Here is a 26,800-nt window from a genome sequence, read left to right as displayed (position 1 = left end):
GATATGGCCTAAAAATATCGAGATATTAAAAAAGGCCATATCGCCCAGCCCTACTCCGGAGCAACTTATACTCCGAAAAATACGGTACTTGAATTGACACTGGAGCATAAACACGAGTATCCAGCATTGTACCAATATTTATAAATCAGAAAATATTCAAATCATCATTGGTCCCCCGTCAAGAAATCTAACCTGTCATGTTTGGTCGACTGGTTTTTGCGCCGTCCTTTGTCTCCTGCTTTCCTCTACGCCCGCCAGTATCTGACACGTGTGAAGCGAAGCGAGGACCTCCTCCGGCTCTTGACTAATTCTTGATCTTTCTCTCCTTCTGTTTGCTGTTGTTGTTTCCGTGACCTGCTCACCTTCTCGCTTAGCAAATGGAAAATCTGGCAGTAAGTGGTTCTCATATCTTGATAGCCGACCATCTCATTAATGCCGTGCATTGCCCTGCTTCCCCCACCCAACAACCCCACCCTGTGTTGCCCCCAATTCGCCCATGTAACCTGGCTGGACCCACACCCATATCCCCACCCTGCCATCCAATCATAACGAGCTGATACTCTAAATAAAACATCCATCATCATCATAACTTCTCCGCTACATTCCTATTGGGGCTGGCTAAAAGGCGGCTGATTGTTATCATTCTGCATGTTTATGATTTCATCCCCACGACTTTTTAAAATGACTGTTTCCCCGTCCCCCTGGATTAATAATTCTCGACACCATTGACACCTTCACCTCGCCGGCGGCGGTTGTGATGGATCGTTTTCTAATTGACTAATTCTACTAGCGATGATAGACTCTCAACGCCCAAAACCGGATGGCACTTTGCTCCGGGCCTCGTTAACCCCTTTCACCTGTCCCGCCCCCGCCTCCAGGAACCGCCATCCGTCTCTGGTGAGCGCTCTCAATGCGCCGCCTCACCTCTTTTTGTGCGTCTCTCTGCTGCAGGAGCTGGAGTTGTGTCGCCGCCTCTACAAACTGCACTTTCAGCTGCTGCTGCTCTTCCAGGCCTACTGCAAGCTCATCAGCAGGGTGGACACCATCAAAAGGGAGGCCGAGGTGAGACCGCCCGGCTACGCAATGTGACCTAAGTGCCGCTCCCGGAACATTAGTCAGATGTAAAACAAGTTCTCCAAGAAAAGAAAAGCATATGAATATAATTAATCGGTTCCAGAGTCAAACTGTGGCTATTGGCATTCTCATTTTATGGTGAAGTGAATTATATTTATATAGCGCTTTTCTCTAGTGACTCAAAGCGCTTTTACATAGTGAAACCCAATATCTAAGTTACATTTAACCCCGGTGTGGGTGACACTGGGAGCAGGTGGGTAAAGTGTCTTGCCCAAGGACACAAAGGCTGTAACTAGGATGGCGGGAGCGGGGATCGAACCTGGAACTCTCAAGTTGCTGGCACGGGCACTTAACAACCGAGCTATACCGCACAGTTATTCTCACTTTTAAGTAACTTCCTGTTTCTCAAGACCAGTACCGAAACCTTATTTCCGTCTGTTATATTTTAAATGTAGATTTGACCGTAGTGTGTGGTCACCAGAGGTGGGTAGTAACGCGCTACATTTACTCCGTTATATCTACTTGAGTAACTTTTGGGATAAACTGTACTTCTAAGACTAGTTTTAATGCAACATACTTTTACTTTTAATTGACTATATTTATAGAGAAGAAACGCTACTTTTACTCCGCTCCATTTATCTACATTCAGCTCGCTACTCGCTACTGATTTTTATCGATCTGTTAATGCACGCTTTGTTTGTTTTGGTTTGTCAGACAGAGCTTCAAAGTAGGATCTATCACATGCCTGCGTTTCACCAATCAAATGGAGTCACTGGTGACGTTTGACTCCGTTTCACCAATCAAACAGAGCCAGGCGGTCACATGATTAACTGCACACTTTTTTTTAAAAATAAACCTTTATTTATAAATTTCAACATTTACAAACAGTTGAGAATAATAATCAAAGTAAGTACAAACAGTATAAAAACCGTACAAAACAGCGCCAGGGGTTTTAATGTAGAGTTCTAAATCTTTTTTAAAGGCACAAAAAACAGGTCGGGTATTGAGAAGCTTACATTTCTGAATATAAAACTTAGCCAATAGTATAATGAGGTTGCAAAGGTAAAATTCATTTTCAAATGTTTTTTCAATACATTGTAAAACCAAATATATATTATTTAATATATATTATTCTTTTAGTTGCTTAAGAGATATTTCTGGCTATGAATTTGTTCATTGCTATTTTTATGTTTTTGTGCATTACTTGTTGCCGTCATCATTAAATAAACAGGTTAGTCATCAGTTACTCAGTACTTGTAGTTTTTTCACAACATACATTTTACTTTTACTCAAGTAAATGTTTGGGTGACTACTCCTTACTTTTACTTGAGTAATACATCTCTAAAGTAACAGTACTCTTACTTGAGTACAATTTCTGGCTACTCTACCCACCTCTGGTGGTCACCCACAGGTAAGAAAGAGTCGGACAATGGTGGATTTGAAGAAACTGTACCTGCAGATTTTACATCACTTCTACGGTAGAGCTAACATCAAGTTTATGTCCTGATTTCTCTAAGCAGGATGTCACCGATGCTATGTTTGTTTACACCCTAGGTGTCAAAGTCTAGGCCCGCGGGCCGGATCTGTACGCGACTAAATTATCTATGGCCCCCGGGATGATATTTTTTTATTTATATATATATATATATATATACTGTATATTATTTTGATTTGATGATCCTTGTTACATTGAATGAGTTCGAAGCTTCTGTTAAAGGACTGCAGTCTACCATGTCTGTATGCACATGTGTTATGTGAGCAAGTTTTAATGTTGTAAATTTGATGTTTTATGTGTTGTTTAATGTAACCTCGCTGCTGCCCTTTTGGCCAGGTCTCCCTTGGAAAAGATATCTTTGATCTCAAAGGGATTTTTTTACCTGGTTAAAATTAATCAATCAATCAATTCCTTTATTTTCATTGTCATAAATAACACTTAAGTCATACATGTCAACAAGATTTTGTTTGAGCTTTGTCCAGCAGCATAGAAACTGCATTGATGTGCAGGTTGACCATAGTTTACAGTTTAGCATTTGTCTATGAGTAAGCGTATAGAGGGACGTGGGGGGTGGGAACAGTCAAATGTCTGATGGGTGTTGCGTTGATGCTGCAGCAATGCAATGTCCAGAGCACAATTATTGAGGTGGTGAAGAGTGAGGTAATAAGATGGTTGGGGAAGTAAAAGGCATGCTGTTCATTTTGCAGTCTCACAGCCTTGGGATACAGACTGTGAGACATTCTGGTGGTCCTCGCGAATGCATCTATACCTCCTTCCAGAGGGTAGCAGGTTGAAGAGGGCATGAGCTGGATGGTATCTGTCCTTTAGGATGTTGCGTATGTGAAGGCTAAATAAATCAAATAAATATTTGATTAGTACAGGGGTCGGCAACCTAAAATGTTGAAAGAGCCACATTGGACCAAAAACACAGGAACCAATCTGTATGGAGCTGCAAAAAATTAAAAGCCATATTACATACAGATAGTGTCATGATATATCAATTGAATTATGAGGACTTAAAGGAAACTAAATGAGCTCAAATATAGCAACAAATGAGGCATATCGATGCAATATGTACATACAGCAAGCCTAAATAGCATGTTAACATCGATTAGCTTACAGTCATGCAGTGACCAAATATGTCTGATTAGCACTACACATAAGTCAATAACATCAACAAAACTCACCTTTGTGCATTCATGCGGAAGGTTATAGGTTTGGTGGACAAAATGAGACAGAAAAAGAAGTGGCATAAAACACGTCTTAGAAAGTCGGAGAAAGTTATACATGTAAACAAACTGTGTTGAGTTCAAGGACCACCAAAATTAGTAACCGTTTTCAAAACAAATGATAAATGTATGCATTATCCTGTTATATCTCACATTCTATATTGTGTTTTGGAAAAAGATTGTCATAAACGTTACTTAATTCATAAAAAAAAAAACAATACAAAAGAAAACACATTTTTATGCATATGTAAATGTATTCAATTATATGCATTGATTCACTTTCTTCTTTCCTTCATTGATCTAAACTTTACAGCTGCTAGTATTTTTTTCTGTATTTTGTAATATCAAAAACACTTAAATGTTGCTTTATTTCCCAGCAAGATATTTCCCCAAAAATGTTTGGTCATCAAAATACATTTACTTGATTTCATTCCAAGCATTTTTTTGGTTGTCCAGAATACTTAAATTGTGCTTGATTTCACAACATGATATTCCAAGCATGTTTTGGGGGGGTCACCAAAAATATTTAAATTTTGCTGTAAAATATGCCAATCATATTTTTTGTTGTTCTCAAAAAGTTAAATTTTGCTTGATTTCACCGCAAGATATTCCAAAAATGTTTTGGGTTGTCAAAAATACTTCAATTCCGCTGTATTTCCGAACAAGATGTTAATCAATCAGTTTGTAAAATGTATGATTATCAAACAAAATTGACAATGCAAATTGTGTGACGTGGCTATTACCGTATTTTTCGGATTATAAGTCGCTTCGGAGTATACGTCGCACCGGCCGAAAATGCATAATAAAGAAGGAAAAAAAAACATATATACGTTGTACTGGAGTATAAGTCGCATTTTTGGGGGAAATTTATTTGATAAAATCCAACACCAAGAATAGACATTTGAAAGGCAATTTAAAAAAAATAAAGAATAATGAACAACAGGCTGAATAAGTGTACCTTATATGAGGCATAAATAACCAACCAAAGTGGGGTGGCGTAGCTCGGTTGGTAGAGTGGCCGTGCCAGCAACTTGAGGGTTGCAGGTTCGATTCCCGCTTGTGCCATCCTAGTTACTGCCGTTGTGTCCTTGGGCAAGACACTTTACCCACCTGCTCTCAGTGCCACCCACACTGGTTTAAATGTAACTTAGATATTGGGTGTCACTATGTAAAGCGCTTTGAGTCACTTGAGAAAAGCGCTATATAAATATAATTCACTTCACTTCACAACTGAGAAGGTGCCTGGTATGTTAACGTAACATATTATGGTAAGAGTCATTCAAATAACTATAACATATTGAACATGCTATACGTTTACCAAACAATCTGTCACTCCTAATCGATAAATCCCATGAAATCTTTTTCCTCGATGTCGCTTCTAAACAACTCTGCCAACTCCAAAGGTATGCGCCGCTTCCTCTAGTCGTTTTCTGCTGCATATTTCACTACATCCAGTTTGTAATCTGCAGTACATGATTTCCTTTTCGGTGCCATTTTTGTTCAGCCCTTCTCAGTTTTTATAAGTTACCGCCAACGATGAAATGATCCATTTTAATAGCTACGGCAGTAGCATATAGCAGTTAGCATTCCATGACCCACAATGCACTTCTGCCATGACCCTACCCCGCCGAATTCTTATTGGTTGACGTGTGTATGACGATTGCTGACATTTTCTTCGTCTCTTCCGCGAATGAGATAAATAATATTGTTTTATATTTTACGGTAATGTGTTAATAATTTCACACATAAGTAGCTCTGGAGCATATGTCGCACCACCGGCCAAACTATGAAAAAAACTACGACTTATAGTCCAAAAAGTACAGTATACGTTTATGTTGCATAGTCACTGTTACAAGCAGGCCAAAATTGCGATGTGGCCCTCAATAAAAACACATTCACACATAAGTAGCTCCGTAGCATATGTCGCACCACCGGCCAAACTATGAAAAAAACTACGACTTATAGTCCAAAAAATACGGTATACGTTTATGTTGCATAGTCACTGTTACAAGCGGGCCAAAATTGCAATGTGGCCCTCAATAAAAACTAATTTTGACAGCACTGATTTAATATTGAACATTAACAACTTTTTTCCATTTGTGATGGACGATCTTATAAACCAGGTGTCACCAACGCGGTGCCCGCGGGCACCAGGTAGCCCGTAAGGACCAGATGAGTAGCCCGCTGGCCTATTCTAAAAATAGCTCAAATAGCAGCACTTACCAGTGAGCTGCCTCTATTTTTTTAATTTTATTTATTGACTAGCAAGTTGGTCTCGCTTTGCTCGACATTTTTAATTCTAAGAGAGACAAAACTCAAATAGAATTTGAAAATCCAAAAAAATATTTTAAAGACTTGGTCTTCACTTGTTTAAATATATTCATTTTTTTTTTTTTACTTTGCTTCTTATAACTTTCAGAAAGACAATTTTAGAGAAAAAATACAACCTTAAAAATAATTTTAAGATATTTAAACACATATACCTTTTTACCTTTTAAATTCCTTCCTCTTCTTTCCTAACAATTTAAATCAATGTTCAAGTAAATTAACTTTTTTTTATTGTCAAGAATAATAAATGCATTTTAATTTAATTCTTCATTTTAGCTTCTGTTTTTTCAACGAAGAATATTTGTGAAATATTTCTTCAAACGTATGATTAAAATTCCCAAAAATTATTCTTGCAAATCTAGAAAATTTGTAGAATCAAATTTGAATCGTATTTCAAAGTCTTTTTAATTTCTTTGAAAATTTTTGTTCTGGAAAATCTAGAAGAAATAATGATTTGTCTTTGTTAGAAATATAGCTTGGTCCAATTTGTTATATAATCCAACAAAGTGCAGATTGTATTTTAACCTATTTAAAACATGTCATCAAAATTCTAAAATTAATCTTAATCAGGAAAAATTACTAATGATGTTCCATAATTTTTTTTATTTTTATTTTTTTCAAAAAGATTCGAATTAGCTAGTATTTTTCTTCTTTTTTTCGGTTGAATATTGAATGTTAAAGAGTCGAAATTGAAGATAAACCATCCATCCATCCATCCATCCATCCATCCATTTTCTACCGCTTATTCCCTTTCGGGGTCGCGGGGGGCGCTGGCGCCTATCTCAACCATGTTTCAAAATTTAATTGTAATTTTTTTTTGTGTTTTCTCCTTTTTTAACCGTTCAATTAAGTGTTTTTTTTCATCATTTATTCGCTACAAAAAACTTTCCCTAAAAGGAAAAAAAAATTACGACGGAATGACGGACAGAAATACCCATTTTTATATATATATATATATATATATATTTATTTATTAAAGGTAAATTTAGCAAATTGGCTATTTCTGGCAATTTATTTAAGTGTGTATCAAACTGGGAGCCCTTTGCATTAATCAGTACCCAAGAAGTAGCTCTTGGTTTCAAAATGGTTGGTGACCCCTGTTATAAACTGTGTAATAACTAAAATCCCTATTGGGATGATTTCTACAGAGGTGAAGAGCACGTTTAAGCAACATGTTTGCTCTGCTATCACTAAACTTGGACTGCAGGGTCATTTTCAGGCTGTTTCCTATAGAGACTGAAGTGATTGAGTCCGGGGGCGTCAGCAAACGGACGTGACGTCACGTGTAAGCCGACAATTGCCGTGCATGGAGGTGAAAGCCGAGGTTTGCTGACCGTGCACAGCAGTGTTCCTCCATCCAGGCTGGATCTTAATGCACCTTTAATTGGATCACAGCACTGAATGAAATTGAATGATTTCCTTATGGGGATGGATGGGCGGGTCAAGCTGACGTTAGGCCATTCCAATTCGATCAAGATGTTTATTTTCCCCGTGCTTCTGCACAAGGCACGCGGCATCTCCCTTATCTCTCCAACATCTCTGTTGCCAAGGTGACCAACATGTCCGACGAGCTAAGCATCCTGGAGAGCTGCCTGAAGGCGGTGGAGAGAGGAAATGACGGCCAGGAGGACGACGTGTGCATGCCGGATGCTGTCCAGACCAACACGGAGACGGCGATCCAGTCACTGATTGAAAGCCTGAGAGTCCGAGACTTCTGCTCGGCCCTCACGCAAGTCAAGGTCTTTAGGTAACCATCTCACAAACGTCCTTATCCCTCTTGTTTACTGTCCTTGAATCAACTTCTTAGTCGATGACTTTCTTCTGTATTTATTATATTGTGCAACAGCCAAAAATGTCACCTCTTTCTGCAATTCTGGTTAATTTATGACATTATCAGTACCAAATACCAGAGTGGTTTTCTAGGATTATGCAATAGAACAGAAAGTTAAAGGCCTACTGAAATGAGATTTTCTTATTTAAACGGGGATAGCGGGTCCATTCTATGTGTCATACTTGATCATTTCGCGATATTGCCATATTTTTGCTGAAAGGATTTAATAGAGAACATCAACGATAAAGTTAGCAACTTTTGGTCGCTAATAAAAAAGCATTGCTTTTACCGGAAGTAGCAGACGATGTGCGTGTGACGTCACTGGTTGTAGGGCTCCTCACATCCTCACAGTGTTTACAATCATACCCAGCAGCAGCTAGAGCTATTCGGACCGATAAGCGACAATTTCCCCATTAATTTAAGCGAGGATGAAAGAGTCGTGGATGAGGAAATTTAGAGTGAAGGCCTGGAAAAAAAAAAGAAAAGAAAAAAAAGTTAAAGAAAAAAAAAAGACGAGGGCAGTGAGAGCAATTCAGATGTTTTTAGACACATTTACGAGGATAATTCTGGGAAATCCCTCATCTGCCTATTGTGTTGCTAGTGTTTTAGTGAGTTAAATAGTACCGTAAAGTCGGAGGGGTGTGGCTACGGGTGTGTCTCTGAGAGAAGTCATGGCAGCTGCAGCAGGACAGAAGCTCCGCTGATATCCGGTAAGAGGCAACTTATTTCTACAATTTTCTCACCGAAAACTGCCGGTTGACGTGTAGTCGAGATCCATGTTCGCTTGACCGCTGTGATCCATAGTAAAGCTTCACCTCCGGGAATTTTAAACAAGGAAACACCGTGTGTTTGTGTGGCTAAAGGCTAAAACCTTCCCACCTCCATCTTTCTGCTTTGACTTCTCCATTTTTAATTGGACAAATTGCAAGATTCAGCAACACAGATGTCCAGAATACTGTTTAATCATGTGATTAAAGCAGACCACTTATAGCTTGGATCCAACTGGAAAATAATGTCCGTTACAACTCGAGACGTCAAACGCACGCGTCATCATACTAGTCATCATACCGACGTTTTCAACAGGACACTTCGCGGGAAATTCAAAATTGACAATTTAGTAAACTAAAAAGGCCGTATTGGCATGTGTTGCAATGTTAATATTTCATCATTGATATATAAACTATAAGACTGCGTGGTCGGTAGTAGTGGGTTTCACTAGGCCTTTAACAGTGGTCCTCGACAGTAGACTTCTTTCACCTCAGTGTTGAACGTCTATCAGCATTGAAAAAGAGCAGGGTTGTCAAAGTCAAGACCCGCGAATGAATTATCTAAGGCCCCAAAGATAATATTTAATTAGTATAAGAACCGGCCTGCTGGCCACAGTCGCCTGCTGCTGTTTTGCACGCACCAATACTCCATCAGTGTTGGTGGTAGGACTTTTTAAATTGGGGTGACCCCATCAACTCATTAAAAGGGGGTCCCATAGTAAATTTTTGGGGGTCCCACTTTTTTGTAAGCGTTTTGAAAACAAATTATAAATGTATGCATTGTCCTGTTATGTCTCACATTCTATGTTGTGTTTTGGAAAAAGGTTGTCATAAACGTTACTTAATTCATTAAAAAAAATACAAAAGAAAACACATTTTTATGCATATGTAAATACATTCAGTTATAAAAATTCATTCACTTTTTTCTTCCCTTCATGGATCTAAACTTTACCGCTGCCAGTATTTTTTTCTATATATTTTTTTTATTATTTCCAGAATGTGTTTGTTCTATTTTTTTCAAAGTAAGGCAAAGAAAACAATTTGAAGTTGTCTTTATTTTTTAATTTTTAATGCCATGATTTTAATAGTCCGGCTCGCGTGTGCACAGATTTTCCCCCATGTGGCCCCTGAGCTACGATGAGTTTGACACCCCTGAACTAGAAGGTCCCACAGTATACAACCTGTACACTTGCAGTAGTAGTTGTATGATGGTGTATCTGGTCAAGGGAAAGTGCAGTAGTACCTCAACCTAAAAGATTAGTTGGTTTTGTGACAGATCTCTTAACTCAAAACATTTGAATCTCAAATCATATCCCATTAAAATGTATTTTAATCAATTTAACTGGTGCTCACCCCCAAAACATCACAATTTTTCATCAAAATGCCTTTTAAAAATACAAAAAATTAGATAATAGTGTATGAAACTATACAATAGTATGTAGTACTAACAACTACAGGACTTTTATGAAGTAATTTAATAATAATGTACAGATTTTACCTTGGAGAGCGGACTTATACAATATCTTCTTCCAGCTGCTTCTCTGTCAAACACACCATCAGCAGCTTCTCCGTATTATCATGGACAAATGTCTGCCGTTTTGAAATTATTTGAACAGTCTTGACGGGTGTTAGACTCGCAGTGCTACGCTCCAACTCTTAGTCAGGCTCAGTCATGTTTGTGATCATTTATTTCTTTATTTCATTTAATATATCATCCACTTCTTTTTTACCGCACTGTTCTTCAGAGTCGCTTTCTTCCTTACCATGTTTGGAAAAAAAAGTTATGTTGATCTCTAGCTAATGCCAGCGTGTAAGACCAGATGTTCTGGGCGGATCTTAGACAGTTCTTATCTCACAACACTCTTAAGTTGATGTACCACTGTAATTTAGGTATATTTTATAGTAGTCAGTGTACGGATTGTAGAGCAGTACAGTGGAACCTCAGTAATTTAGGTATATTTTATAGTAGTCAGTGTACGGATTGTAGAGCAGTACAGTGGAACCTCAGTAATTTAGGTATATTTTATAGTAGTCAGTGTACGGATTGTAGAGCAGTACAGTGGAACCTCAGTTCTTCAACATGGTTCATGAACCGGAAAGTTTGTATAGTGGAGCAGGGTTTCCCAAAAGAATAAATGTAAACATCAATAATTGGTTCTCGCCTCAAAAAAGTCCCTATGTTAGTAAAGAAAACTGCACACTTTTAAGACATTTTTTATTTACACTGTTTATATATATATATATCACTGTTTGTATATATATATATATATATATATATATATACACACAGTAGGCCAAAAAGTATTTAGTCAGCCACCGATTGTGAAGGTTCTCCCACTTAAAATGATGATAGAGGTCTGTAATTTTCATCATAGGTACACTTCAACTCTGAGAGACAGAATGTGAAAAAAAATCCAGGAATTCACATTGTACGAATTTTTAAGAATTTATTTGTAAATTATGGTGGAAAATAAGTATTTGGTCAACCATTCAAAGCTCTCACTGATGGAAGGAGGTTTTGGCTCAAAATCTCACGACACACGGATCAATCGTCCTGTCCCCTTAGCAGAAAAACAGCCCCAAACCATGATGTTTCCACCCCCATGCTTCACAGTAGGTATGGTGTTCTTGGGATGCAACTCAATATTATTCTTCCTCCAAACACGACGAGTTGAGTTTATACCAAAATGGATACATGGATGATACAGCAGAGGATTGGGAGAATGTCATGTGGTCAGATGAAACCAAAAACAGAACTTTTTGGTCTAAACTCAACTCGTCGTGTTTGGAGGAAGAAGAATACTGAGTTGCATCCCAAGAACACCACACCTACTGTGAAGCATGGGGGTGGAAACATCATGCTTTGGGGGTGTTTTTCTGCTAAGGGGACAGGACGATTGATCCGTGTTAAGGAAAGAATGAATGGGGCCATGTATCGTGAGATTTTGAGCCAAAACCTGCTTCCATCAGTGAGAGCTTTGAATGGTTGACCAAATACTTATTTTCCACCATAATTTACAAATAAATTCTTTAAAATTCCTACAATGTGAATTCCTGGATTTTTTTTCCACATTCTCTCTCTCATAGTTGAAGTGTACCTATGATGAAAATTACAGACCTCTGTCATCATTTTAAGTGGGAGAACTTGCACAATCGGTGGTTTACTAAACACTTTTTCGCCCCACTGTATGTATGTATATATATATATATATATATATATATATATATATATATATATATATATATATATATATATATATATATATATATATATATATATATATATATCCACACATATATGTACACAACCTGGCCCCAGGCAGAATGGTTTTAACCCAATGCGGCCCCCGACTAAAAAAGTTTGGGGACCCCTGGATACACGCTGCTAGACAAGCTGCACACAGACTCCTTTAAAAGTGTATCCCAGCTTACTTTCTACTAAAAATGTGAACACTTTTGGGACTGCATTGCCCTCAGGTCGCTGTGGCCCAACGACATCTTCGGCAACGAGGGCGACGACGCCGTCCAGACGCTGCTTCACATCTACTTCCGCCACCAGACGCTGGGCCAGACGGGCTGCCTGGCGGTGGTGGGCCCCAGCAGGGACTTGTCCCAGGCCAGCGGGCGCCTCATGGAGCTCAACCTGCAGATTCGAGAGGCCCTGAGTCAGGCCCAGGTGGACCAGCCGCACGACACCGTGGTCAGCACCGGACTGTGACTATAGGAATCTAGACCAAGAAAAAAAGGACGAGAGAGTTCGCTGACAAAGGGCTAAAAGGACGTGCGGGAATTCTCGCTGACTTTTGAGGTGCGGACGCTTCAAGCTAATATCTTCCCTCACACTAAACCTCATGCAACATTCTTTTGCAATAAGTCGCGTGCACGAGAGGAGGACACAGCGGGATGACTTTTGTTTCGTTTTTTTTTTTTGTTTTGTTTTTTTTCCATGCCGAATGGAACTCGCTATCGTGCGCCTTCGTAAGCAAAAAAAAATAAATATTAAAAACAGAAAAAAGGCATGCTTGAAAGAGAAAAAGCAATGCAAGAATATTTTTTGGGGAGAAATGTATTTTTTATTATTATTATTATTATTATTAGAGCTTAACCTCCTCGGTTGTAAATGTCCGGATATTTAACGTGTGACCCTGTGGGAGGCGCCCCCGGTCCTCAGGGAAGTGTAAAAAGAGACAAAAATATATGTATCCGCTTTGACACCACCCCTTACCACTTTAAGGCGTCCTTAACGGCCCGTTTAACCAAATAAGCAGCTGCCTTTAGAGGCTGTGCATATATATATATATATATATATATATATATATATATAAAAACAAACTGCTCATAACTTATTTTACTCTGTATATATTTTAGATAGTGTATTATCCCCCTTCCTTTGTATAATGCACTGCAGAGGACGCCATGTTTAAAGCTCATGTGATGAGACGAGATTATAGTCCCGCCCCTTTTTGTCTTTCCTCTATGAGGGCCTCAGTTGGGACTCGCCTCTTTGTTGTCGTTCTACTGTAGCATTCGTACCCGACCACATGCATTCCTTCTCTCCACTGTGACCTTCTCCTTGAAATCCAAAGAAGGGGAGACTTTTTTTCTTTTTTTTTTTTTTTTTCTCTCCTTCCTCCCCCCACCCTCCACAAAAACATCGCATCGCAGTCATTGTCCCCACTCCCCTGCTTGTCTGGTACATTCCCCAATGCTGTTTATTTAAGTAGTCTTTTCTCCTGGGAGATTTCATTTAGAGGTGCATTATACTTTTTTTTTTTTTTGGTTCACTCACATACCAGCCTTCTTTCTGGATGAATAAAAATCTAATGTTGACTGTAGAATTTTTTTTAATCTGCCGGTCCAAAATGTGTTGAAATAGCAACAAAAAAATTTGATTGGATTACAACTAAAATATGCAAATTTGTAGGAAATTGTGTGTGAATGCGGAAAAGCTGAACTGAAATGCTTAGGCTTCGTAACAGCAAAAGTAACTTAAAAAGATAACGATTAGCATGCATTTGCGAATCCTTTTCAACCTATATTAAATTGAATAAACTGCAAAGACAAGATATTTAATGTTCGGATTGAGAAACTTGATTGTTTTTTGCAAATAATCATTAACATAGAATTTAATGGCAGCAACATGTTACAAAAAAGTTGGCACAGGGGCATTTTTTACCATTGTTACATGGCCTTTCCTTTTAATGACATATTGCGACACACATTTTTAATGGGAGACAGGACTGGACTAAAGGCAGGCCAGTCTAGTACCCGCACTCTTTTACTATGAAGCCACGCTGTTCTAACATTGTCTTGCTGAAATAAGCAAGGGCGTCCATGATAACGTTGCTTGGATGGCAACATATGTTCATACTTGCCAACCCTCCCGATTTTCCCAGGAGACTCCCGAATTTCAGTTTCCCTCCCGAAAATCTCCCGGGACAACCATTTTCCCTAATTTCTTCCGATTTCCACCCAGGCAACAATATTGGGGGCGTGCCTTTAGCGTCCTCTCTCACCTGAAACCTTCACCCCTTAACAGCCGCATGCTGTCCTCACTCTGGTCGTGACGCTGACCTGAGGACAGCCTGTCGTCACGTCCGCTTTTCCTCTATACAAACAGCATGTCGGCACAGTCACATACCATCTATGGCTTATAACACACAAGTGAATGCAGGCATACTTGGTCAACAGCCATATGGGTCACACTGAGGGTGGCCGTATAAACAACTTTAACACTGTTACAAATATGCGCCACACCGTGAACCCACACCAAACAAGAATGAAAAACATATTTTGGGAGAACATCCGCACCGTAACACAACATAAACATAACAGAATACCCAGGAGCCCTTGCAGCACTAACTCTTCCGGGATGCTACATTATACACCCCCCCGCTACCTCCCCATCTCCCGAATTTGGAGGTCTCAAGTTTGGCAAGTATGCATATGTTGCTCCAAAACCTGTATGTCTTTCATGAATGTGTACGTTACCCAGGCCTCGGGCACTAATACACCCCCATACCATCACAGATGCAGGCTTTTGAACTTTGCGCCTAGAACAATCCGGATGGTTCTTTTCGTCTTTATTCCGGAGAACACGACGTCCACAATTTCCAAATACAATTTGAAATGTGGACTTGTCAGAACACTTAGCATAGTCCATCTCAGATGAGCTCAGGCCCAGCGAAGCTGGGGAATTTCTGGGTGTTGTTCATAAATGGCTTTTGCTTTGCTTAGTAAAGTTTTAACTTGCACTTACAGATGTAGCGACGAACTGTAGTTACCGACAGTGTTTTTTTTAAATGTTCCGGAGCCCATGTGGTGATATCCTTTACACACTGTCGATTTTTGATGCAGCTCCGCCTGAGGGATCGAAGGTTTGTAATATCGCTTATGTTTCCTTCCAAAATGAGTACAATGATTTCTCCAGATTCTCTGAACCTTTTGATATTATGACCATAAATGGTGAAATCCCTAAATTCCTTGCAATAGCTCTTTGAGAAATGTTCTTAAAACTGTTGGACAGTTTACTCACGCATTTGTTCACAAAGTGGTGACCCTCACCCCATCCTTGTTTGTGAATGAATGAGCATTTCATGGAAGCTGCTTTTATACCCAAACATGGCACCATTTTTATTTTTTACAGATTTCCCTAGTTTTAAAAACTATTTACTTATTTTTTGTCATTGACTTTACACCATAATTTTAGCATGAATAATCATGTTTTGTCTATTCTGTCCAGGGTGTACGCGGCCTTCCGCCCGAATGCAGCTGAAATAGGCTCCCGCAATGCCAAAAGGGACAAGCGGTAGAAAATGGATGGATAGTTTGAAAATGAGAAAACAACTATTCAAATAAGGTATAACTGAAGTGAATGGCTGCAAAATTAGCAAAAAACGAGTTGTCATGTATCTAGTACCAATGCTGCATTCCATTTGTACTGGTAAGTTGGAATTTTCGAATACTTAGTGGGAAATCTTAACTGGAAGGCCCCCCAAAGCCGGAAACTACTTACTTTGTTGGCTTTCAAAGATGGCTGCTCCGTTTGTAAACAATAGAAGCTTCTGTAATATCCGGTGTTGGCACTTCAGGGTTTTTGTCACACTAAATCAGCCCCATATGTATGGTTGTACATTTCTACATAAAAATGCTACTGTATTTACTAAATATGTAAACCTCGAGCATGTTTTAATTGATTGAGACGTAGATTGCACAGTACAGTACATATTCCGTTCAATTGACCACTAAATGGTAACACCCGAAGAAGTTTTTCAACTTCTTTAAGTCGGGGTCCACGTTAACCAATTCATGGTATTAGCAACGAACATTTTGACTTTGGAACAGTTGACATCTGTTGAGAAATGTGGGACTTTAAGAAAATGTTTGTAGAAAATGGGATTTTTTGGAGGTATGGAAAAAAAGCACAATTGCCCTGAATGAGCTGAACAGACTGATGATGGAAGAGTTTTAAAATCAGTCGACAATTGAACTAGCGACATTTTTATTTTTTTTTAAATACAAATGTTGAGAAACTACATTTTTCCCACGGTATTAAAAAAAAATAGTTCAATAATCCTAAAAGGAATGTTTTGAAGTGTTTTTTGCGAGTAGCAAGTTAATGGTTTTGCGCACGGGTATTGTTAAGTAAAGGCCTACTGAAATGAGATTTTCTTATTTGAACGGGGATAGCAGGTCTATTCTGTGTCATACTTGATCATTTCGCAATATTGCCATATTTTTGCTGACAGGATTTAGTAGAGAACATCGACGATAAAGTTTGCAACTTTTGGGTGCTAATAAAAAAAAAAACCTGCCTTCACCGGAAGTAGTAGGCGATGTGCGTGTGACGTCACGGGCTCCTCACATCCTCACATTGTTTATAAAGTGAAGCTCCAGCAGCAAGAACTATTCGGACCAAGAAAGCGACGATTTGCTTATCAATTTAAGCCAGGATGAAAGATTTGTGGATGAGGAAAATTAGAGTGAAGCACAAAAAAACAAAAGAAAAAGCGGCGGCAGTGGGACCGTTTCAGATGTAATTAGACACATTTACTAGGATAATACTGGAAGATCCCTTATCTGCTCATTGTTTTAGTGAGATTGTAAAGACATACCTGAAAGTCAGATGGCTGCGGTGAACGCCAGTGTCTGAGAGAAGCCGATGGAGGAGCCAAGATCACAGCTGCCTTTTTGAGCTGCAGGAGGAAGTCCCATAATCCACTGAAGTCTCCGGTAAGAGCCGACTTAATATCACAATTTTCCCAACCAAAAACTCGCTGGTTGACGTAGAGAAATATGTTCGCTTGACCACTCTGTTAAAGCTTCACAACAAACAAAGAAACAGGCTGTGTTTCGGTTGCTAAAGGCAGCTGCAATCCACCACTTTCCACCAACAGCATTATTCTTTATAGTCTCCATTATTAATTGAACAAATTGCAAGATTCAGCAACATCCATCCATCCATCCATCCATTTTCTACCGCTTACAGATGTCCAAATTACTGTGTAATTTGCGATGAAAGAGATGAGTTATAGCTGTTTGTGGTGCTGGGCTAATATGTCCCCTCCAACCCGAGATGTTGGAGGGGGACGTTTAACAAGAAACTCAGCAGGAAATTTAAAATTGTATTTTAGTAAACTAAACCGGCCGTATTGGCATTAGTTGCAATGTTAATATTTCATCGGTATATAAACTATCAGACCGCGTGGTCGGTAGTAGTGGGTTTCAGTAGGCCTCTAAGAAAATGTTTGTAGAAAATGGGATTTTTTTTGGAGATATGGAAAAATAGCACAATTGCCTTGAACGAGCTGAACAGACTGATGGAATAGTTTTAAAATCAGTCGACAAATGAACTAGCGACACTTTTTTCTTTTTAAATACAGATGTTGAGAAACTACATTTTTCCCAAGGTATAAAAAAAAAAAAAAAAAAGTTAATCCTAAAAGGAATGTTTTGAAAAGTGTTTTTGCGAGTAGCAAGTTAATGGTTTTGCGCAGTCAGGCATTAAGTTAAAGTACCAATGATTGTGTCACACACACACACTGTGGTGAAATTATCCTCTGCATTTTTGACCAATCACGCTTGATCACCCCCTGGGAGGTGAGGGGAGCAGTGAGCAGCAGCGGTAGCTGCGCTCAGGAATCATTTTGGTGATTTAACCCCCCATTCCAACCCTTTATGCTGAGTGCCAAGCAGGGAGGTAGTGGGTCCCTTTTTTTCCCCCCAATAGTCTTTGGTATGACTCGGCCGGGGGTTTGAACTCACAACCTACCGATCTCAGAGCGGACACTCTAAACACAAGAGCCCCTGCGCAGCTACTCCTATGCCACCAGTGATAGGGGTAGCATCATGGTCTGGGGCAGGAGTGCTGTGGTTGTGTAAAATCATTTTTAAAAGGTCCTTGGGAAACTGGGTCATAACATTTTCCCCAACAAATTGGAATCACTTTCAATTTTTCATGACATTTCAACCTTCACTCCAGCATCTTAACTTTTATATGCCACGTGGATTATATCAGTGGACTACATCAACCATGACTCAGCTCAAAAGAAAAAGTGCAAGGAGTGCAAGGTAGCTTCTTTATTTCTGGAGACGCCATCACTGTCCACAACAAAAGGTGAAACAAAAGCACTGAAACGATATATTTGCCGAGTTTCGGCTCAGATGACGTACTTGAAGCTGAACGTGCTGTCACAGGAGAGCCGCTTGCCTTTGCAGCGGCCGCACAAGTCCTGCCTGTGCGGCCGCTTCGGGTCCACGTGGCGCTGCGTCACCGAGCAGCAGCAGCGGGCTTTGTTGCAGGTCTAGACAGGACATGGGACCGTATTAGGGAGGACGGGCCGGGGACGTTCTAGAACACGAAAAAAGGAGGGTGGGCTCACATGACAGGTGATGTCCTCCACGCGGTACGGGTTGAACTCCTTTTGGCATTTCCTGCAGTATTGTTTGAAGTAAACCTGCAAGGGAGAGTCCAGGTTTTAGGTCTACAGCAACATCCTTTGAGAATGACATTTACTCACCTTATTGGTGCCCTGAACGCACCACACGTAGGCACTCTCCCACCTCAGGTTGCATTCTCTGCAGTGATAGTAGCCGTACTTCTGCTCCAGAAACTTAAGGAAAACAAGTTGGTCATTTTTGGTGCCACCCTTATTTAGTTCATTAAAGTCAAGATTTGGTATTTTCTGAAAATAAGTCATGTGTATTGTAACTACAAAATTACCAAGAAACATTTTCATGGGCATTGCTCCCCTCACCTCCCAGGGGGTGGAACAAGAGGATGGGTCAAATGCAGAGAGTAATTTCACCACACCTAGTGTGTGTGTGTGTGTGTGTGTGAGAGAGAGACTATCAGTGGTACTTTAACTTCCAAACATACTTTTGGAAGTTAAAAAATAAAAATAGGAAACTAGGCAAATTAAGGTCATTTTAAAAATGTTTCCCCATTTAAACTACATTTTTTTTAATTTTTTTTTTTAAATACAACTAAAAATTTACTATAGCTTATGATAACCCTCTGAACAAATAAGGTTTGCCTTTTTTTTTAATGCATCATTTAAAACTAACTTTTGAACATACTTTTGCAAGTAAAAAAAACATGACAGGAAACTACGCAAGTAAAGGTAATTTTAAAAGTTGTTTCCCCATTTAAGTTCCTAAGGTTTTTTTGTTTGTTTTTTTAAATACAGTTAAACTTACTATATATCTTATGATAACCCTCATCTGAACAAATAAGGTTTCTGTCACTTTAAAAAATCATTTAAAACGAACTTTGAGGCAAAAAAGAAAGAAAGTAGGTTTTTAAAATGTGTTTCCCCATTTAAGTTCCATACACACACACACATTTTTTTTTTAAATACAACTAAATATTTACTATATCATCTGAACAAATAAGGTCAGTCATAATTTTTTTTAGAAAAAAAACAATCGTTTAAAACTAACTTTTAAACATACTTATGGAAGTAAAAAAAACAGGAAACTGCAAGTTAAGGTGATTTTAAAAATTTCCCCATTTAAATTCCTCGTGTTTTTTTTCCTCCATCCATTATCTACCGCTTATTCCCTTTGGGGTTGCTGGTGCCTATCTCAGCTACAATCGGGCGGAAGGCGGAATACACCCTGGACAAGTCGCCACCTTTTTTTTGTTTTTTTTAAATACAACTAAACATTTACTATCTTATGATAACCCTCATCAGAACAAATACGGTTTCTGTCATTAGTAAAAAACATTGTATCGTTTAAAATTAACTTTTAAACATACTTTTGGAAGTAAAAAAAAAAAAAATAAAATAAAATAAAAAAAAAAGGGAAACCATGCAAATTAATCTCATTTAAAAATAGTTTCCCAATTTAAGTTCTTAGCATTTCCTAGAATTCTTAGCAAGTCTTTTTACTTGTTTAAGAGTCTGTTTTAAGAGTCTTGTTACGTGTTTTAGGAGTAATTTACGTTTTAAATGTCACTGCTGTGCATTTCTTTGGAGTCATTTTATGTGTTTTGGAGTCCATTTTTAATGTTTTAGAGCAGGGGTAAGGAACCTATAGCTCTAGAGCCAGATGTGGCTCTTGATGACTGCACCTGGCTCCCAGATAAATCTTAGCTGACGTTGCTTAACACGATAAGAAATTAATAATTCCGCTGGTAGTCAGTGTCAAAAATAACGTTCAAAATATAAAACATTCTCATGCATTTTCATCCATCCATCCGGTTGGAAGAAGTCGCATTAATGGTAAGAAGTATTTTATTTATTTTTGGTAAACCTCAGAATAATAATATTAAAGAGAATAAAATACTTATTATACTCTAAAAATGTTGGTCTTTCTTAAAAATGCACGCATATAGTTGTATTCAGTGTTAAAAAAAATATAGCTCTCACGGAAATACTTTTAAAAATATTTGGCTTGTATGGCTCTCAGCCAAAAAGGTTCCCGACCCCTGTTTTAGAGTTTTTTTGTTTGTGTTTTAAAATGTTTTACTGGTCATTTTATGCCTTTGTGTTTCACACAAGAGGTAGGACATCTCACGGTTTTCTGGAATCTAAAATGTTTGTTTTTTATTACATACAACTTAACAAGTACTGTCTTATGATAACCCCCATCTGAACAAATAAGGATTGTCATTACTAAAAAAAAATAGTTTAAAACAAAAATATTTTTAAATGACTGAGGTTTTGTACAGATTATCAACAATAACAAAATAGACTGCAAGAGCTTGGTACCTGAAACCGAACGCGCGCTTTGCTCTTTGACCCCTCCTCCTCGGTTGTGACCTCTGACCCCTCTTTGGCGGGCTGTGCGTCCTCGGGCTCCTGCTCGGCCTCCTTCGCCGTCTCGTCTCCGGCTTCCTCCGCCCGCTCAGGCGAGGCCTCGGCGGGCGGCGACTCCTTGTCCTCCGCCAGGAAGCTGGTGAAGTTCCGGTAGGCCACGGGGGAGAACAAGCCCAGGGTCCGCGGGTATCGCACTTCCGCCTTAGGGCTGCCGCTCTCGCCGGCGCTCGACGAGCCTTCGGCGGCCTTCTTGCGCCGGACGTCTCGCTTCACGGCGACGAGGGTCCGCGGCCCCAGGGAGCACTGCACCGAGGCGTCCCGCTTGGGGTTGACCTGCACGGCCACGTCCTTGGTGTTGGCCTTGCGGAGCCTCGGCGTGAGCTTGGGGTTGATCTGCGACAAGATGGAGCGAAGGTGGGCGCGCTGCTGGTTGTTGAAGGTGTCCGAGGTTTCGCCATAGTGGTAACTTCTGTACTTCCACGGCGCGTCTTTGGGCCGGTACCTGCCCGCGTAGTAAGGCTTGTAAGATGAGTAGTAATAGCTATCGACTGGCTCGTCGCCGTACGTTGCCATTTTTGTTTTCTGTGTTCGACCGACACAGCTGGGCGGGTGAAGTCATTTAAATGTCCCGCGTCTTCATGGACGCCATTAGTGCTCATTAAGGACAGCTGTGTCGTCACGTGACCAAAATGACCTTTAAACCTCACTTCCTCAATCGCAACAAGAGGAAGCATTTCTCTACCGGTAGGTACTTTTTTTTTTTTTTTTTTTTAAAGAATGTTCTCTAAAAAGTAGAATATTAGGCAGGCCTATGCAATTATTTTGACTTGGGGAGAAAAAAGAGAAAACAAATGTCTTGGGACTGGAGATGCACGGATAGGCAATTATTTCATCTGCAACTGCATCACAAAAGTCGCCATCCACCCGAACCAACATTTTATCAAAACCACACCCGCCCGTTGTTATATAGACCAGTGGTTCTCAAATGAGGGTACGCGTACCCCTGGGGGTACTTGAAGGTATGCCAAGGGGTACGTGAGATTTTTCCAAATTATTCTAAAAATAGCAACAATTCAAAAGTCCTTTATAAACATATTAATTGAATAATACTTCAACAAAATATGAATGTATGTTCGTAAACGAAAAGAAATGCAACAATATTCAGTATTGACCGCTAGATTTTTTGTGGACATGTACCATAAATATTGATGTTAAAGATTTCTTTTTTTGTGAAGAAATGTTTAGAATTAAGTTCATGAATCCAGATGGATCTCTATTACAATCCCCAAAGAGGGCACATCAAGTTGATGATTACTTCTATGTATAGAAATCTTTATTTATAATTGAGTCACTTGTTTATTTTTCAACAAGTTTTTAGTTATTTTTATATCTTTTTTTCAAATAGTTCAAGAAAGACCACTACAAATGAGCAATATTTTGCACTGTTATACAATTTAATAAATCAGAAACTGATGACATAGTGCTGTATTTTACTTCTTTATCTCTTTTTTTCAACCAAAAATGCTTTGCTCTGATTAGGGGGTACTTGAATAAAAAAAATGTTCACAGGGGGTACATCACTGAAAAAAGATTGAGAACCACTGATATTGACGATGCAAGGCATTAGTGAGGTTAGAAAGCTTTTGTTAGCTGTTAAAGAAAGGAGACTGATCCAATGCAGCAAAGACATTCAATGCGTGCAACGCATTAGTGGCTAAGAGATATTAATGCGAGATATTATTTATCATTATTATAATATTATTGTCATTTCCATTAAGAAAGTGTTGACTATTGTTGCCAATACCCTCAGATCAGGAGTGCGTTCCTCACACTTTGTGTGCGCAGTTGCAGCAAGCAGAACGATGCTTTTAAGAAGTTAAAAAAATGTTTTAGACTATAGGCCATTGGTTCTTAAATTGGGTTCGATCGAACTCTAGGGGTTTGGTGAGTCGGGCTCAGGGGTTCGGCGGAGGTCAAGACACACCCGACTCCTCATGTAAATAAAAACTTCTCCCTATCGGCGTATTACGGATACGGCAACAGCAGAAGTCACACAGATTTGCAGGTGTGTAATTTGTTTTGAGTTCATGCACTGTTGGTTTTGTTCTTTGAACAAGGTGATGTTCATGCACGGTTCATTTTGTGCACTAGTAAAAAAACATGGTAACACTTTAGTAAGGGAAACATTCACAATTTATTAGTTGCGTATTAACATGCAAATTAGTAACATATTGGCACTTAACTAGTCATTATTAAGTACTTATTAATGCCTTATTCGGCATGGCCTTATTATAACCCTGACCCTCTAACCCTGGCTCTAACCCTAACCAAATAACTCTAAATTAAGTCTTTGTTACTTAGAATATGTTCTCCATACTAAAGTGTTACCGAAAACATATAACTTTGGCTTGAATTTGAAAAAAAAACAACATTTTATTTTTCACTAAAGAAGGGTTTGGTGAATGCGCATATGAAACTGGTGGGGTCCGGTACCTCCAACAAGGTTAAGAACCACTGCTATAGGCTTATATTTTGGTTAGGTAAAAAAAATGTTTTGAATTTATTTAAATGAATATTAACTTGTTAACGTTATAATGCTCAAATAGGGACGAGGGCGGGGTGCACAGTGAAACAGTGAACAATTTCGCAACAAAGATGAACCTTTGTTGATTGATCTGGGTAACAACATTTAACTATGTATATATATTTTCGAATTGGTTCAACCGCTACCCGCCCGAATCTATTTAAAATCTATTTTTTTCGTCATGTCACCCGTGGACTCCGCAGTTGTGTCCGCAAACCGCGCATCTCTACTGGGGACCTTTATACCTATTTTTAGGAACACTAATACAAAACCTCACAATAATGTCTGATTGAATGCTAAAACGTTACGACAGGCCACCTTAAATAACGGAATAGAATTATTATTTTTTTTTTACCGAATGAGACACCCAAAATGTACATGAAAATAATGTGGGTTTTACAATATTAAAGGCCTACTGAAACCCACTACTACCCACCACGCAGTCTGATAGTTAATATATCATTGATGAAATATTAACATTAACATTAACACATGCCGATTGGCCTTTTTAGTTTACTAAATTACAATTTTAAATTTCCCGGGAGTTTTGTCTTCGAAACGTTGTGTAATGATGACGTGTACGAGAGACGTCACAGGTTTTTAGGAAGTATGAGCGCTGCGCACACACACAGCCAAAAGTCATCGACTTTAACGGCATAATTATACAGTTTTTTTGACATCTGTGTTGCTGAATCTTTTGCAATTTGTTCAATTAATATTGGCTAGTAGAAAGATGGAGTTGGGAAGCTTTAGCCTTTAGCCACACAAACACACAGTGATTCCTTGTTTAAAATTCCTGGAGGTGAAACATTCCTTTGCATCAGAGCGCGGTCAAGCGAACATGGATCCTACCGAATGTCAACCAGCAGGTTTCGGTGAGAAAATTGTGGTTAAAAAGTCAGTTCTTACCGGAGAAAAGCTGAGCTTGTGCCGTCCATAGCTGCCGTCGACTCCCCTGAGACACTGCGCGTCAAGACACCCGTGAAGACACCCTTCCGACTATCAGGTACTGTTAAACTCAGTAAAACACTAGCAACACAATAGAAAGATAAGGGATGTCCCAGAATTAACCTAGTAAATGTGTCTAAAAATATCGCAATCCGTCCCAATGCAATCGTGTTTTTTTTTCCTAGTCCGTCGCTATCAATATCCTCAAACACAAATCTTTCATCCTCGCTAAAATTAATGGGGAAATTGTGGTTTTCTCGGCCCGAATAGCTCTTTTTGTAGGAGGCTCCCATTAAAAACAATGTGAATATGTGAGGAGCCATCAAACGTGACGTCATCATCTGCGACTTCCGGTAGAGGAAGGACATTTCTCTTAGCACCGAAAGTTGCGAACTGTATCGTGGATGTTCTCCAAAAAATCCTTTCAGCAAAAATATGGCAATGTCGCAAAATGATCAAGTATGACACAGAATGGACCCGCTATCCCCGTTTAAATAAGAAAATCTCATTTCAGTAGGCCTTTAACTATGAACGATAAAACACTGAAAATTGACAACATGTGAACGTTACGCCCCCTCTCATCAACATATTATACAATCAAGAAAAATTCAAAAAACGCAGCAAAATATGAATGCAAAGGGTAAAAAATAAACTCACCTACAATCTGATATATCACTAAGCTTTAGAACTTTGTTGTAAAAATCTCCTTCCGCGTCTGTCCCTGACACCCGCATTTCAGCGTCGCTCTGGAAACACTCTGTGGAAACAATTTACACCCACACTGGTTGTTGCCTCGTCTGACTTCTGCTAAATACCATAGTAACTAATTAGGTTACCATAGTAACTGGTATATCATGCAGAAGCGCAGATTCCAACCATTGAAATACTTTGTATAGTTCAAGACTTACGGTCAGTAGAAAACATCACTGCACATCATAATGGCAGCTACACTTTCCATCTTAAAAATCCCAAATAATTATTTGGGAATGTCCGGCGGGCCGGATTGAAAAGCTTAACGGGCCGCATGTGGCCCCCGGGCCTTACTTTGCCCAGATCTTATGTTAGGAGTACATGTTTATAGTATGAAGTTGATACTTCTAATAAGGGTAATAAAAGATGCTTTGGGGGTTCTTAACCTTTTAGACTTCGGGGTAGGGCTGGGCGATATGGACTAAAAAGACTTCGACAAACTATTGATCCACAAGGGAAACTGTTCCACACAGTAGCTCAGTTACAAAGGATGGAAAGTATAATGCAGGTATAAAGTAGAATAAAATTATACCGTAGTAGCAATATAAAATATAACATGTAATATTTACATATTATATATGCAGTGTATAAAGACATGCACCTGGGGCTAGGTTGATTGGCAACACTAAAATTGGCCCGAGTGTGTATATGTTGTCGGTCTATCTGTGTTGGCCCTGCGATGAGGTGGCGACTTGTCCAGGGTGTACACCGCCTTCCACCCGAATGCAGCTGAGATAGGGTCCAGCACCCCCCGCGACCCCGAAAGGGACAAGTGGTAGAAAATGGATGGGATGGATGTAGAGTACATGGGCCAGCACGGTGGTACAGGGATTAGTATATGTGCCTAACAATATGAAGGTCCTGGGTTCGATCTTTCTGTGTGGAGTTTGCATGTTCTCCCCGTGAATGCGTGTTTTCCCTCCGGGTACTCCGGCTTCCTCCCACCTGGAAAGACATGCACCTGAGGATAGGTTGATTGGCAACACTAAATTGGCCCTAGAGTGTGAATGTGAGTGTGAATGTTGTCTGTCTATCTGTGTTGGCCCTGCGATAGGATGTGAGTTGTCCAGGGTGTACGCCGCCTTCCGCCTGAATGCAGCTGAGATAGGCTCCAGCACCCCCCTTGACTACGAACGGGACCAGTGGTAGAAAATGGATGGATGGATATACATCCATCCATTTACTACCCCTTATTCTCCTTGAGGTCGCGGGGGGCGCTGGTGCCTATCTCAGCTACAATCAGGCGGAAGGCGCTTACACCCTGGATAAGTCGCCATCTCATCACATATGATATATACTGATAAATTAAAGTACCACTGATAGTCACACATACTAGGTGTGGTGACATTAGTCTCTGCGTTTGACCCATCCCCACGTTCACACTGGGAGGTGAGGGCAGCAGTGAGCAGCGGCGGGTGCCACGCTCGGGAATCAGTTTGGTGATTCAACCCCCAATTCCAATCCTTGATGCTGACTGCCAAGCAGGGAGGTGATGGGTCCAATTTTTTATAGTCTTTGGTACGACTCGGCC

General features: G+C 39.6%; 2 protein-coding genes across 4 annotated transcripts in view; one reads left to right on the top strand and one right to left on the bottom strand.

The window, feature by feature from the left end:
* fryl (furry homolog, like) overlaps positions 1 to 13,554 on the top strand; it is a 165,201-nt gene extending 151,647 nt beyond the window's left edge. For all 3 annotated transcript variants that reach the window (XM_061888409.1, XM_061888408.1, XM_061888406.1), the window contains 4 exons: positions 375 to 392; positions 952 to 1,062; positions 7,677 to 7,873; positions 12,202 to 13,554. In XM_061888409.1, coding sequence (XP_061744393.1) covers positions 375 to 392; positions 952 to 1,062; positions 7,677 to 7,873; positions 12,202 to 12,442 — 567 coding nt within the window. In that variant the 3' untranslated portion in view covers positions 12,443 to 13,554. The remainder of the gene's footprint in view (positions 1 to 374; positions 393 to 951; positions 1,063 to 7,676; positions 7,874 to 12,201) is intronic.
* Positions 13,555 to 18,288: 4,734 nt separating this feature from the next.
* Positions 18,289 to 21,627, bottom strand: zar1 (zygote arrest 1). The gene is made up of 4 exons (XM_061888414.1): positions 20,940 to 21,627; positions 18,744 to 18,836; positions 18,606 to 18,680; positions 18,289 to 18,527 (listed from the first exon to the last, which is right to left on the bottom strand). The coding sequence occupies exons 1-4, from the start codon at positions 21,558 to 21,560 to the stop codon at positions 18,384 to 18,386; spliced, it is 933 nt and encodes a 310-aa protein (XP_061744398.1). The 5' UTR covers positions 21,561 to 21,627; the 3' UTR covers positions 18,289 to 18,383.
* Between the last annotated feature and the right edge of the window lie 5,173 nt (positions 21,628 to 26,800).

This window comes from Nerophis ophidion, linkage group LG26 (assembly GCF_033978795.1).
Source record: "Nerophis ophidion isolate RoL-2023_Sa linkage group LG26, RoL_Noph_v1.0, whole genome shotgun sequence".
Lineage (NCBI taxonomy): Eukaryota > Metazoa > Chordata > Actinopteri > Syngnathiformes > Syngnathidae > Nerophis > Nerophis ophidion.
Note: the sequence above shows the minus strand (reverse complement) of the source record. Positions and strands in the feature narration are given on the sequence as shown.